Genomic DNA, 13861 nt, shown 5'->3' on the forward strand with positions numbered 1-13861 from the left:
TACTTATTTTTTCCCCCTGATAATGATTTATTTTTTCTACCTGGATACAAGAACTCTTTTTATAACCTTGAAGTTTATACATTTGCCACAGTATATCTCAGTGTGGAGCTTTCTTTTTTTTTTTAATATAATTTATTGTCAAATTGGCTAACATACAGCATATACAGTGTGCTCCTGGTTTTGGGGGTAGATTCCTGTGATTCATCGCTTACATACAACACCCAGTGCTCATCCCAACAAGTGCCCTCCTCAGTGCCCATCACCCACTTTCCCCTCTCCCCCACCCCCCATCAGCCCTCAGTTTGTTCTATGCATTTAAGAGTCTCTTATGGTTTGCCTCCCTCCCTCTCTGTAACTATTTTTTCCCCTTCCCTTCCCCCATGGTCTTCCGTTAAGTCCCTTTACTTGTTTTTTAATTGTACAAGTGAAATATGAACGTATCTGAATATTTAAAAGCAATTCCTCGACATTATAGTATTTCACTGTAAATATACTCATGGTAAATATTTTAAGGCATGTTTTTAATAAATACAGTCTTTTTAAAACCACAGAACTGCAATGCCATTATTGCACCCAGTATATTAAAAATAACTCCTTAATATCACCAGTACTAAATCTGAATGATTTTCTGATTTGATTTTCCTCAATAGTCTCAAAAATATCTTTTTATGGTTGTTTGGTTTGAATCAAAATCTAAAAGGAGTCTACGCTTTGCACTGAATTGATATGTATGACACATCTCAGTAGGTCTATAACCATTTTCCCTCCTTTTTTTAAAACTTTTTTCTCCCTCCTTTTTTATGCCATATATTTGTTGAAAAAAAAAATGGAGTCATTCCTACAGAATTTTCCAATTCAGGATTGGACTGTATCTTCATGGCATCATTTAGCAGATTCTTTTATCTTCATAATTCCTGAAAACTGGTACATAGGTCTAGAAGCTTACTTAGATTTAGATTCAAACTATTTTTCTGGCAAAACTATAAAAGTAATGCTTTTATACTATCTTTTATGTTTAAAAGTTATGAATTTGAAATAGCAGCTCAACAGGTCCCATGGCATTTTGTACTTAGGAGTACAAGATTCTCAAGAGGGAAGGAGGTAAGTCATTCACTCTGTTTTCTGCCTCATGCAGGAGTGAATCAGCTTCACTTCACTTGGAGTAACTTAGATTACTACTTTATCTCTAATTGATTTATTAGAGATATCTTTGGCTAGAGATGTTCATGTACCTTTAAAGATACTAATTCCTTACCTACATACTAGGAATAAAAGTGTTTGAGATGAACAGTAACTAGAGAAAGTGCCAGAAGAAAATTGAACTTCCTTTGAAGTTTTTATGTTAGTGTGTTAATTGTTTACAATGAACTAATTTATGGATGGAAAAGCAAACCCAGGCACACTAAAGTGGGGCTATAGTATTGTTCTAGAATGCTGGGGATGTCCATTAAGTAAGAGCCCTCTCTTTTCTACCTGAGCTGGGAAGAGAGAGCTAGATAAAGAAATAGAGAATGATAAAAATAATTGCTTCTATGCCGGATAAAGCTGTTTGGAGATTGTGACTTAGGTCCACAGCAATAATGAACTTGCAAACACCTGATCTCCTATATTACATGTGCCATTTCCCTAGTCAGGGGCAATTAGACAACCATGGGCCTCTCTGAGCCCAGAGTACATGCCAGGTTCTTTTTCTCAAAGTCACCTCTTAATAACTCACTCCCCTTTCCCTGGAGGGAGGCAGAAAGTGAATGAGGAATCAGGGTGCAGCAAAGAGTGGTAACCCAACGGGAGCTTACTCAACATGGAAGCAAGTGGAAATAAGTGTTTCCCCCATCACCGAAGTCTATCATATAATAGAGTATCAGTGGTAGAACCAGTTTTAACACAGCATTTTCAGCAATGAACACCCTCACATTTAGTTGGTCCCAATTCACATCAACTTCCACACTGTAGCAGCTCATGTGCTAGGTGTTGTGTTGTATGGGGAGTTGTGGCAGATATTGAGTTGCTCTGCTCAGACCTCCCTTGAACAAAAGATTCACTACTCAGCTGCAGGGACAGTAGTTATCTGATGGCCTGTGGCTGTCAGTCCCTTCAGGGTCCACTTCAGCTTTCAAGCTATGGTCATGCTCTTCGTGGACAGTTCCCACCCAGTGACTATACCAGAGAGTAACTGAGGTCACACTCCTTTTGGGTGGCCCCAGCCCATGACTAGGCAAGGTGGTGATACAAGGGCCTGGCAATTTCTACCCAAGACAGGACTTCTCCACTGGACAATCTTTGGTACCATTAGGCTGGCATAGGGTGACCAGCTGTCACGGTTTGCTGGGACTGAGAGATTTCCTAGGATGTAGGATGTTCAATGCTAAAGCTGGGAAATTTCCAGACAAATTAGGATGGTTGGTCACTTTCACTGGTGTAGACCTTGTCAGGTCTGCATTGGGGTCTGACAGCTGCCCTCCGTCTAATCTTGCTTCCTTCCCTTTCGCCTTTCACAGGTAAGACTCCCCACTAAACCTCTTATCCTTCGGTTTCCTCTCAATGTCTGCTTCCCAGAGCATTCAGCCCAAGTCCGGGGCACATATAGCACAGAAACCAGGAGGAACCTAAATACTGCAAGAGGGCAGGGGAAAGATTAATTTGACACTTACAGGGATGCTTCTGGTATAACATTTTCAGTGGGCTATTTGTTCTGCACCCTTTGAAAAAGAGAAGAGGCATGTGTAAATACTCAATGACTTCAGGTTCCCTGAACTGCACTCGAATACTCAAAATGAAGGCTTTGCCAAAAAAGGACTCAAACTCCTTGTCCCTGTGTCCTTCTTTAAACATGCCTGCTATTAATTTCTGTGAGTTAAGAAAAATGAAAGGAGTTTCAGCTTTTCTGAGAAGTGTTCTTAAAATCAAGAGAGATTGTGGGTGAAGAAACAAGAACGCATCCTTCAGAGCCAGGACTAGGATAAGGAAAGCAATGTGCTCAGGGTATAACATTTAGGGAGGCGCTCACTGTCATGGTAGTATGAGTTCAGAGTCAGCACTTGCATGAACCTGAGTGTGAGCGCTTCCTTAAATATTGCACCCAGTTGCCTGGCTTGCCCCATCCTTGGGGCATCCATAATAATATTAGCCAACTTACACAGAACATTCCATCTTTCCTGCCCCAGGTACAAAGCCATCGTCCGGCCGATGGATATCCAGGCGTCTCATGCTCTGATGAAGATCTGCCTCAAAGCTGCATTGATCTGGGTTATCTCCATGCTTCTGGCAATCCCGGAGGCTGTGTTTTCTGATCTACATCCCTTTCATGAGGAAAGCACCAACCAGACCTTCATTAGCTGTGCTCCGTACCCACATTCTAATGAGCTGCACCCCAAAATTCACTCCATGGCTTCCTTCCTGGTCTTCTACATCATCCCACTGTCGATTATCTCTGTCTACTACTACTTCATTGCTAAAAATCTGATCCAGAGCGCTTACAATCTGCCTGTGGAAGGGAATATACATGTCAAGAAGCAGGTGGGTGCTGAGGATTGATTCGTTTCCTCCTTAGGGATCTGATCCCTTTTGGACTCCACTGACAAGCACACCTGATTCTGCAATTAGAGGAAGTGGGTGATCTGCGGCCAGATGGTAAATGGAAACTCCTAGCCACAGAAGCCCAGGTTTTCAGGTGTTTTTTATAATCTTGTTCTCTTATTAAAGACCTAAGCTAGGGAGGTATTGAGAATCTGGAAGATTTGAAGTATGGGTTTCCTTTTGAGGAATATCTGAAGAAGTGTTGTTGGTAACAAAATAAAGTGTTGAGGCCCATAGAGATGTGACTTCTTTAAATTCCAATCACATTGTTTGGATAGGAAGAGTGTCACCACATGGGGACAGAGCAGAGGGAGCAGGGGAAAAAGGAGCTGGTTGAAGAAAAAGAAGTCGTTGGACTAAGATAGGCTCACATTGATTTGGGTTCTTATCCAGACTTCATGACTTAACTCACTTACTTTCTCTGAGCCTCAGTTCCCTTACCCATGATACAGGGTGATAACCCCCATATTGTAAGGCTGGAAGATTAAAAGACAGAGCATATATATGACCTAGAGTGCCCAGAATGCAGAATGCCCTCCACATGTGTTAGATTCCCTTCCCTGTCCCCCATAATCCTACAGAATTTCAGATTTGAGGTATGAATAGTAGAAACCAGGGACTCTGGCTTTACCCTCTTTGTCAGTTCTTGCTTTCTAGTCCAAATGTAGATCTTGTGGCATTTATGATGCAAAAGCAGAAAGACTCCCCATCCATTTAAATGTACCGCTGACACGGTGGCTTCACCCTTTGAAGTGTTGTTGTTGTTGTTTTGCCTCAATTATGAGGAGAGAGTGGCAGTTCTCAGTGAAACTGTCTCCATATTTGAAAGGCCTCTCAATAGTGAACATCCATCGTACCTCTGGTTCTTTAATGAGAATGACGTTTCCCCCTGCAGTGGTACCAGAGGGTGTTGGGAGCAAATGATCCTCAGCCCACTTTGTCTAAGAACCTCCCTATATTAGTATAGCCCAGAAATAAGTTGAGACTAAAAATAATAATAATAGGAAGTTATTTTGATTTGGCCAATGAGGAAGAACAAAGCTGGCTGCTCTTTTGAGCATCAGGGGGAATAAGAAATTATTAACTGTGGAGCCCAGAAAGACATGAAGTCATATGGCCGATAAACGGCACCAGAGCTCTCTGGAGGAAAAAGAGGTCACTTACTAGAATTTCATTGAGCAATCCATTCAAGCATGTAATCAACTTTGTTTAAAGATCTGTTCTCAGTGGCACGTTCTAACTATATTCTACCTCATGGATTTCTGCTTCCTGGCTTTTTCATGTCTGTGTTTCTGACTCCCCCCTCCCCACACACACCCTTTTTCCATCTGTTTCTGTTGCTTTTCTCCCATTTTATTGGATTCTCTCTTGTCCCCTTTCTCCCACTGAACCCTTTTTCTGTGGCTTTGTGAGCTCATCTATTCCCACAATTCTTTTTCCCTGTTTTTTTCTTTTCTCTGTCTGAATCTTTGCCGCTCTGCATCCATCCAACACTGTCCCTTGGTCCCTCTGGCTCTGTGCGTGACTCTCTCCTTAGATCGAATCCCGGAAGCGCCTCGCCAAGACAGTGCTGGTGTTTGTGGGCCTCTTTGCCTTCTGCTGGCTCCCCAACCACATCATCTACCTGTACCGCTCCTACCACTACTCGGAGGTGGACACCTCCATGCTCCACTTCATCACCAGCATCTGTGCCCGCCTCCTGGCCTTCACCAACTCCTGTGTGAACCCTTTTGCCCTCTACCTGCTGAGCAAGAGTTTCAGGAAACAATTCAACACCCAGCTCCTCTGTTGCCGCCCTGGCCTGTTGACCCGCTCTCACAGCACCGGCAGAAGTACCACCTGCATGACCTCCTTCAAGAGTACCAACCCCTCTGTGGCCACCTTCAGCCTCATCAACGGAAACATTTGTCATGAAGGGTATGTGTAGGCTGATCCTTGACCCTGTCCCCCTAGGGGCCCCTAGTTGTGCTTTATGGCTAGGAAAGAACCCTCACGCCTGTTGTTGTCTCTGTACCCTCCAAAGACCCTTTGGAAGGCTCATGACTGGTATAGGCAGGTTGCAGAGAGGCCCAAATGGATTGCTCTTACGTTTGAAAGGCCCGTCAAGATTTGTATTTTCCATTTCAACTTGTGAATGCTTCTTCTGATGTAGAGCAAACTTTCTGTATTTTAGAAAAGGGAACAAATAAGAAAGTATTATTTTAAGCATCAAGCCCTGATATACAGTTATGGCCAATTAAGTCACAGAAACTACATGAACAAATAGATTTATATAGCAGAAAAAGTACACGTTAAATGTCCACTTTGTGAAAGACTTCACCTTGTCATTTCTTTAAGCAGAAACTAGTGCTTTAAAAATATGATTTGAGTGATTTTTCAGGAACGTTTATGATCACAAACCAAGGAACTGTTTTTTTACACTTGTAACCTGAAAGTCAGCCCTATGAAAAATTCCCATGTATGATGGACCATCCCCAAATTGATAACACTGGAAGCCAGTTTAGGACGAATCCCTGAGTGTTGACTATTTTTAAAAGATGTTACTGGGGACACAGGAGAAACACTCGACACATCATCTTAAGGCAAAAACACAGCCAGACACATAGACACGTATACAAAGATCCACATGAGGCTGTGGATTGGTATCTCGTGCTCTGAATTCTAACTCAATGGAGATTCTTTTTGCTGTTACCCCATTTCAATCATCCATGGTACACTCCTACCATAGAAGAGAAATCCTTTTGGGGGAAAACTGATCTTGCTCGCAATTCATCATTTGTAAGTGCATAAAGTATAGTATTTATTTTTGGTATACAGGTTTTCAGCCAAACATATTTACTTAGATTTGGCTCTTTGCTCCAGTGAAGCAGTTAGTTCATATGAAAGGAAAAAAAAAAAAGATCACACCTGAGTGGAAAGAGAAACATGTTTACGTTTAACATATGCTTACCTAAAGTCTGTGAGAGGAAATGAATAAAATTTCAGTAATATATATTTCTGTTTGAATATGCATAAATAATTTGCAGGGGGCTTAGCATTAAGAATGGATTATAAAACAGCCACAGGTTCATTAACTTTCTATGTGAGAGGAGTATTTATGAAACAGCCCATGTGCAGAAAAGAACTGGACTGAAATATTTTTATTTTCCTGAGTAAAGAGACTTGACTATCCTACTTTAGAAGCCCTGAATCAAGTTTTTCTTGACTCCATGATAGGCCAATTCTGCTGGACTGCAAACACGTTAACCCACTTTCAGATAAATCCAAATTCCGCAAATGTGCCGTAATATGTATCCCTTACATCTGAAGACGATTTTCATTCCGGTTTTCTCTGTCCAAGCGAGAAAGAACCGTTGGCTCTCTTTCCCACATGGCATGTACTGAAAGATTTTCATCTCTTGTTACAAGGAAGTGCTCACCATCTGCAGAGCTTGAGAAGTTAGGACCCAGACGGTTGTGAACATCTGTGTTTACAGTTGTATTAACTGGAGTGAGACCTCTTCACTTCCTTCCGTGAGCCGCATGCCCTTCTGTACTGTTCCTACCTGCTCTCCTGGGAGCCCATAATGACACTGGACAGTTTGAAGAGCAAGTGTAGCAGAAAGAATGAAGAGTTTTAGCCGGTCATCCCAGCTTAGTCTCTAGCTATGTAAGCTTGGCTATCAACCCTTCTCTAGACTCATTTTCTCATCTCTAGAATGAGAGGACAGTGCTAAGATCCCACTCTTGCTGAAATCCTCTGAGTCCTGTCATTGCTTCCAGTTTGGTTTATAAAGCATTTGTACAGCCAGCCTGCTCACAGGTGCCCCACTTCTGTTACCTTTGCAACAATTCGTCTGGGGAAGTCCTTCAACCAACATCCTACACTCATGTTCATGTTAGTGGAATGGAAGGAGACTAGTCTATTGCTTTCAGGGGCTCCCTGGAATAATTCGTATGAATGGTGTCCCATTAGCTTGTTATGCTGTGGGATTAAAGCTGAAAAACACATAAGGAAACATATTGCTCAATCTCCTCATTATACGAAGGGTACTTTCCCTACTCACCTCTGACCTCCATGCACCTGTTATCTCCAACTACTGCTCCACAACTTTACCCTTGGGTTTCTTCAAAACTCTTGAGTATAAGTGACTTCGTACCTCGTTAGGGGCTACATTGTGTAGCATTCTGGGTACTTGTGTGACTTGTTCAAGCATCTCTGAACTACCTGCCTTCAAAGACATTTTGGGAGTAGGACTCATCTTAATGTCTCCTTCAGGTAACATCATGGCATGGATTTCAGGAGACTGAAATCTAGGTCCAGCTGTGTGTCCTGAGGCAAATCCTGTCACCTCTTTGAGGCTTCTAAACAGAAGGGCTGTAGAAGGCGTGTGCCAGCCAACGGCCCAGGACTGGTAAAACTGGGAATCAACAGATGGACGGACGCGAACCTGCTTATTGGGACGGACTTACCCGGGCCCTTCTCCAGGGAAGTCAACTTCTTCTTCCACCTCAAGACCCTAAAATTCCGGTGAGAGAGACCCAAGCCCCCATGTGGTATCACCTCTCTGCTAGGGCAGAGTGTGGCAGGGGCTGGAGCTAAGACATTTCACGCCTGGCTTCCAAAGATAATCACGTTTAGCGCTTATGTCTTTGGTGAGGGGGGAAAAAATCAATTTTTTCTGTGGAAAACCATCTGTGTTTATTCAATTGACAGACACTACCTTTCAATCTATCTTAAATTGAGCCTCCCTGAGGCAGGCAGCTCAACAGTGATAGATTAAGCAATAAACAAGGCAGCCTGCCCACCATCGGCCGCCGCTGGCAGGGAGGGCACAGCTGCTGTTAGGAGTGATATTCCACAGCAAGATGGTCCTCCCTGTCGGTGATGATTCCCCATAAATGTGGATGGCTAAACCCCTTCTTCTGGCTGCCCTCACCCCCCCCCCCCCCCCCCCCCCGCTAACCCTGGCCTTCTGCCTCATTAACAAGCCCTCTTGTTTCCCTCTTTGCCACACAAACAATTTGGTTTCATCTTGAAGAATGGAGAAGTGGGGAAGGATGGTAAATACACAGTTTAGAGGCTGCTTCAGATGAACCCGAGCTCAGCTTGATATGAAAAGGCTCACTGAACAGAAATAAATGAACTTGTCCAAAGGACACGTGCACATTGAAGTTGTAAAGTCTTTGTTTATGCCAAAAGTAGCAGTTGGTTATTGGTTTCAGAGTCAATGCATGTACCAAATGTCTTCTGGTAAGAGAGATGAGCTTTGCTTGGGAACTACGAGTTGAACGACATCCTCAACCTGTGGACTAAAAGGTGGCTAAGTCACTTTCCTGAAAGCTAGATAGGAATGATCGCCCTGGAAACCTGACCACGTGAGAAGTGAGTGAATAGTACACACTTCTGTGGAGGTGAGATGCGAGAGAGGCCGACTTTCTGGACATTTCCGCCCTTCACATCCAGGCCCCGAAGCAGCTGTTGTTAGAGAGTGCCATTGCTAACCCTGGCTTGCTGGGAGGAATGGGGCACATTTTGCACATTTGTCTATGTTTGGCTGCGTTTTCATAAAACAGATGAACAGCTGAAAACAAGACATTATTCTATTCACTCTCCTGGGTCCAGGCTTTGTGTGAGCTATTCAAAGAAACCAAGCCCTAGTTTATCCTGTATGTGATGGTCATTCCTCTCAGAACCCACCTTGACAAACCCCCGGCAGCCCTCCACCCCCAACACAAACACAACAACTTTAATATCCAGCAACCTCTTACCACAATTTTGGCCTTCAAAGACACCCTTCCTTTAGGTAGGGGCCAAGCATGAACTCCAGCTCAATATATCCAGAGCAATCAACAAATCACAGAGAACAGACTTTTCTTTTGTGAGACCACGTTAGAAATGCACTCAGTGGAATTTATCTAATTTTTTAAAAAGTTTAACAGCCCCTGGGTTCAAATATTATGTGTCCACGATTAATTTAAAAAAATAATTTGCATTTACCTAGTGTTCGTGGTCTATAAAGCATTTTTATACTCACTGCCTCGTCTAATCTAAGCCGTCCCTGCTGGCCAAAGAGCTGCTTAGCCTCCTTTACTATGGAAATTAGTAAATGACATTTATTGGTGACCATGTGCGATTAAATTAAAAGACCCATGGAACTATGAAGCTGAAGCATGAAACTACAGCTATTGGACCATACTTGACCTACAAAAAGGTGATTTCATATGGTTCAGTGAACTCTGATTTCATTTATACTCATGGACGCTCCCAGTTTACGAGATAGTCTGTGCCTGCAAAGTGAGTCTGTTTAACTTGGCCCAAGGCAGGGAATGATGCCATTGTTGGTTGCACCAGGGAGGCATATTAGCCAGAACAGCATTCCATGTCACACGGAAGTGGAAGCCTAAGATAAGAAGGGACGGGATCATGGGGAGCAAAACCACAAGTCATAGATCACACATTTGTGTGAAACCTTAGTGGAGTTCTATGACTCTAGAAGTGCTGGAAGGGGGCACCTGGGTCGCTCAGTTAAGCGCCCGACTTTTGATTTCAGCTCAGGTCATGATCTCATGGTTTGTGAGTTTGAACCCCGTGTTGGGCCCTGCACTGACAGTGTGGCACCTACTTGGGGTTCTGTCTCTCCCAATCTCTCTGCCCTTCCCCCTCAAAATAAATAAACTTAAAAAAATGTTATTAGAAGTGCTGGAAAGGAAGGTGCTCGATTTCACCAAGCAGCAATGATGTGCCAAATGCAGTGCTGCGCACATTTCTATTCTTCCTCACAAGCACCTTGACAAGTATTCGGATGATGAAGCTGAAGCTCAGGGAGATCACTTCACCACCCCAAGGTCACACGCCGCAGTTGAATGGCAGAGTATTAATGTGGACCTGGATCCCTCTTAAGACAATCCTCCAGCAGCCCTCCACCCCCAACACAAACACAACTTTAATACCCAGCAATCTCTTACCATAACTTTGGCCTTCGAAGACACCCTTTCTTTAGGTAGGGGCCAAGTATGAATTCCAGCTCAATATATCCCATTCCACTGCTCAGCATTGCTTCCCAAATCCAGCCCCATGTGAAAAATTAAGTTCACAGTGACTGATAGATAATCCCATTCCCTACTCTAGCTTTTGTCCAATGGCCTGAACCACTGATGAAGTCGAGGACTGTACACCAAGGGCATGGAAGATGTTTCTAAGCACCTAAGGACTCACTGCAGGCAGAGGCTGAAATGTAGCACAGAGTAGGTGGACAAGGAAGTGCCTTAGTTCACTTGCCCCCAGAGACACAATTCGGTGGCAAATGGAAGCCCTGGGAAGAATTTCCCACCTAGTTCTGTGACCGAGTGGAGAAAACCCTTGGCGAAGGGCCATATACAGAGGATCCAAGTGAGAACAGTCAACCCAGGCACCTTTCTGTGAAGTGGGATTCGTTGGAGAACAGGTATCAGGAAGGGGTGGAACCCTTCCCCCATCACCCCGCCTTCCCCCCTCCCCCAAAAAACCCAGTAAGACATGATAGCAGATGATTTCCCTGAGCCTGGAGACCCAGGCTACGTGAATAGCCTTTAACAGAAAAATGTCTCCTGGACTAAAATCCGAGTTCACGTATGGACTTAGTGCCCTGTTACAAACCCAGAAACCACTGTCTGCCCATTCAGAGCTCACATTCTGGAAGATAAGATTATTTCTCTTTTGTTCCCTAAATTTAAAATTCATTCCCAGAGCCATAGAATGACATGGAAGGACTTACATAATTTTATGGTCTTTCAAAAGGATCATTTTAATGGGACAGTAAAACTTCACACATTCAACACCTCATTAATTCCCAGACGAGTTTGAAAATTTTGGTATAACTCGAGATTTCAGTGTGCAAGGTACACATATAATTTGGGACTGTTTTGAATCCAAATTTTTCATCAATTTGCTTCAGTTTTAGCTAGTGCTATTGACATATTGATATTGATAATGAATAACATTAAGAAAGTAAAATTGATTTAAAAACAATTTTTTCCCCTCTGTAATCTGGCCTTTACTGATTCAAACATAACCTTTCTTGCATCCAAGTTGGCAGTTTGGGGTAATAAAATTTGTTGAAAGGGTTGATTCGGTGAGTTGTAAAAATACATGGCACAAACTTCTTTATGTCATTTTCTGTTTTGTTTTAAATATTAGACTTATATTTTGTAAACTATAATTGTACTTGTTACTATTAACTGTAAATATTTATTGTATCAAAAATGTGCTCTGTGTTAAAGAAGTCAGAACAAATTCCAGGTGTGGTACTTAGTATAAATAATGTCATGGCTTGGCTTTGCCCAGACTCCTTAGACTAATGAATTATTTATAAGAAATTCACAATATTAATATGAATGATTCAGGTCCTTTTAAATGTGCAAACTGTGTGACCATGTAAAATTCTGTGAAGTGTGCTCATTGATTGTATTCTTATTTTTCAAGAAATGTTTCCAATGCTTCTATTACATTGTACATGGTCTGCGTGACATTAACTCAAAGCCAGTACAGTAAGCTGAATATTTAAGTCATAGAATGTAAGAAATGTGTTTTATTTCTTAATACAATAAAGCATAATTTATGAAATGGACACATGCATGTAGTCAATGTTCAGTAAAAAGAAAGCTGTTGCATGGATGTAGTGTATGGCCATATGCCCCACAGTTGTTCAATTCTGGAACCATCTATGTCAGAATCACCCAGGCTGCTGGCTGCAAAATGCAGGTTCTCCAATTTCCAATTGACTCAGAACATCTGGGGATTTGGCCTAAAAATCTGCATTTTAAAACAAGCTCCCCATGTGATTCCTCAGAACACAGGGGTTTCGTTTCATTAAACTTTTAAAAGATGTATTTAACTTTTGAATAAGGAAGTTTTCCCATGAGTCAAAATCGAAAGCATAAGAAAGGCATTCAGGAGCGCCTGGGTGGCTCAGTCGGTTAAGCTACCCATTCTTGATTTCGGCTCAGGTCATGATCCCACGGTTCGTGGGATCAAGCCCGGCATCCATCTCTGTGCTGACAGCGTGGAGCCTGCTTAGGATTCTCTCCCTCTCTCTCTGGCCCTGCCCTGATCATGTGCATGTGCTCGCTCTCGCTCTCTCTCTTAAAATAAATAAATAAACTTTTTTTTAAAAAAGGCATTCAGTGAAAAGTCACTATACTACCTCAGAGTTCTCAGCATTCATCACCACTTCCTCCAGTGAGTGACCATCGCTGTTAGATTCTTACATGTACATGCTTCTGGACATTTCTTATGCACTGGCAAATAAATACGAATGTGTGTTTTCCTACAGTCCACCAGCATTTTACAGATATGGTAGCATATTATATGCATTGCTTTGCCCCTTGCTTGCTTCACTACACACTATATCTTGGAGATCTGTCCATATCATTATAAAAAATTCTTCTTCACTCTTTCTTATACCTGCATAGTACTTTATTTATTCAGTCCCCCACTGATGAACATTTAGGTGGTTTCCAGTGTTTTGCTATTATGAATCATGTTGCAATGAATACCATATATAATCTCATACATGAGCAAGTGTTGCTGTTGGAAAACATCTTAAATGTGGAATTGCAGACCATATACTTTTATAATTTGACAGCTATTGCCAATTGTTCTCTTTAGGGCTTAAATACCAAAGTTTGAGAGTTTCTGCTTTCTGGGGTAACCCTAGCCATCAGAGACCAGGAAAACACCGAAGAAATAACACATTTGGTCACAAACAGGAGCCGTCTAAGCTCCCCGCACTCCAGATGAGAAGAGGCAACCAAGCATGCCTTTCAGATACAGTGAACAAATTCTTTGAGAGGCACACAGACAGCCATGCCAAGGAGGCCCCAGAGTGTGGGGTTGTATATGAGCACTACCATGGGGTTACCTTGGGAGAAGGTTCTCTGGTCTCAGTATATCTCACCACATCCCCTGCCATGCACCCCAGCCCTGTGATGTATGGCATGTAGAGCCCACCATTAGACTGCAAATGCTCTCTCAAAGTGTCAATGCTTTAAATAGCTAAAAGTGGTGATTCCTAATTGTGCATCTCTGGTTCTCCTGGATTAGATGGGAAGATGAGCAGACTAAAATCTCTGAGACACCCAGGGTATAAAAATCCAATTGACATGTAAGGTTGGTCTGTGTTAATTGCTGAGAGCTCTACCCAAAGCCCGGGTGAATTTGTCTATCAGAAACTCTAAACTCTGGGGTGCCTGGGTGGCTCAGTCGGTTGATCGTCCGACTTCGGCTCAGGTTATGATCTCACAGTTTGTGGGTTCAAGCTCCGCA

General features: G+C 42.7%; 1 protein-coding gene across 2 annotated transcripts in view; it reads left to right on the forward strand.

Annotated features, from left to right (window-relative positions):
* Positions 1–12164, forward strand: part of GRPR (gastrin releasing peptide receptor) — a 38421-nt gene extending 26257 nt beyond the window's left edge. Inside the window, exons 2-4 of one of the 2 annotated variants that reach the window (XM_019823588.3) lie at positions 3165–3516; positions 5114–5493; positions 7835–12164. In XM_019823588.3, coding sequence (XP_019679147.1) covers positions 3165–3516; positions 5114–5493; positions 7835–7838 — 736 coding nt within the window. In that variant the 3' untranslated portion in view covers positions 7839–12164. Of the gene's footprint in view, positions 1–3164; positions 3517–5113 lie in introns of both variants that reach the window. The other variant, XM_004000306.5, reaches the window with a different exon arrangement.
* The last annotated feature ends 1697 nt before the right edge of the window (positions 12165–13861 follow it).

Source organism: Felis catus, chromosome X, assembly GCF_018350175.1.
Source record: "Felis catus isolate Fca126 chromosome X, F.catus_Fca126_mat1.0, whole genome shotgun sequence".
Taxonomy (NCBI): domain Eukaryota; kingdom Metazoa; phylum Chordata; class Mammalia; order Carnivora; family Felidae; genus Felis; species Felis catus.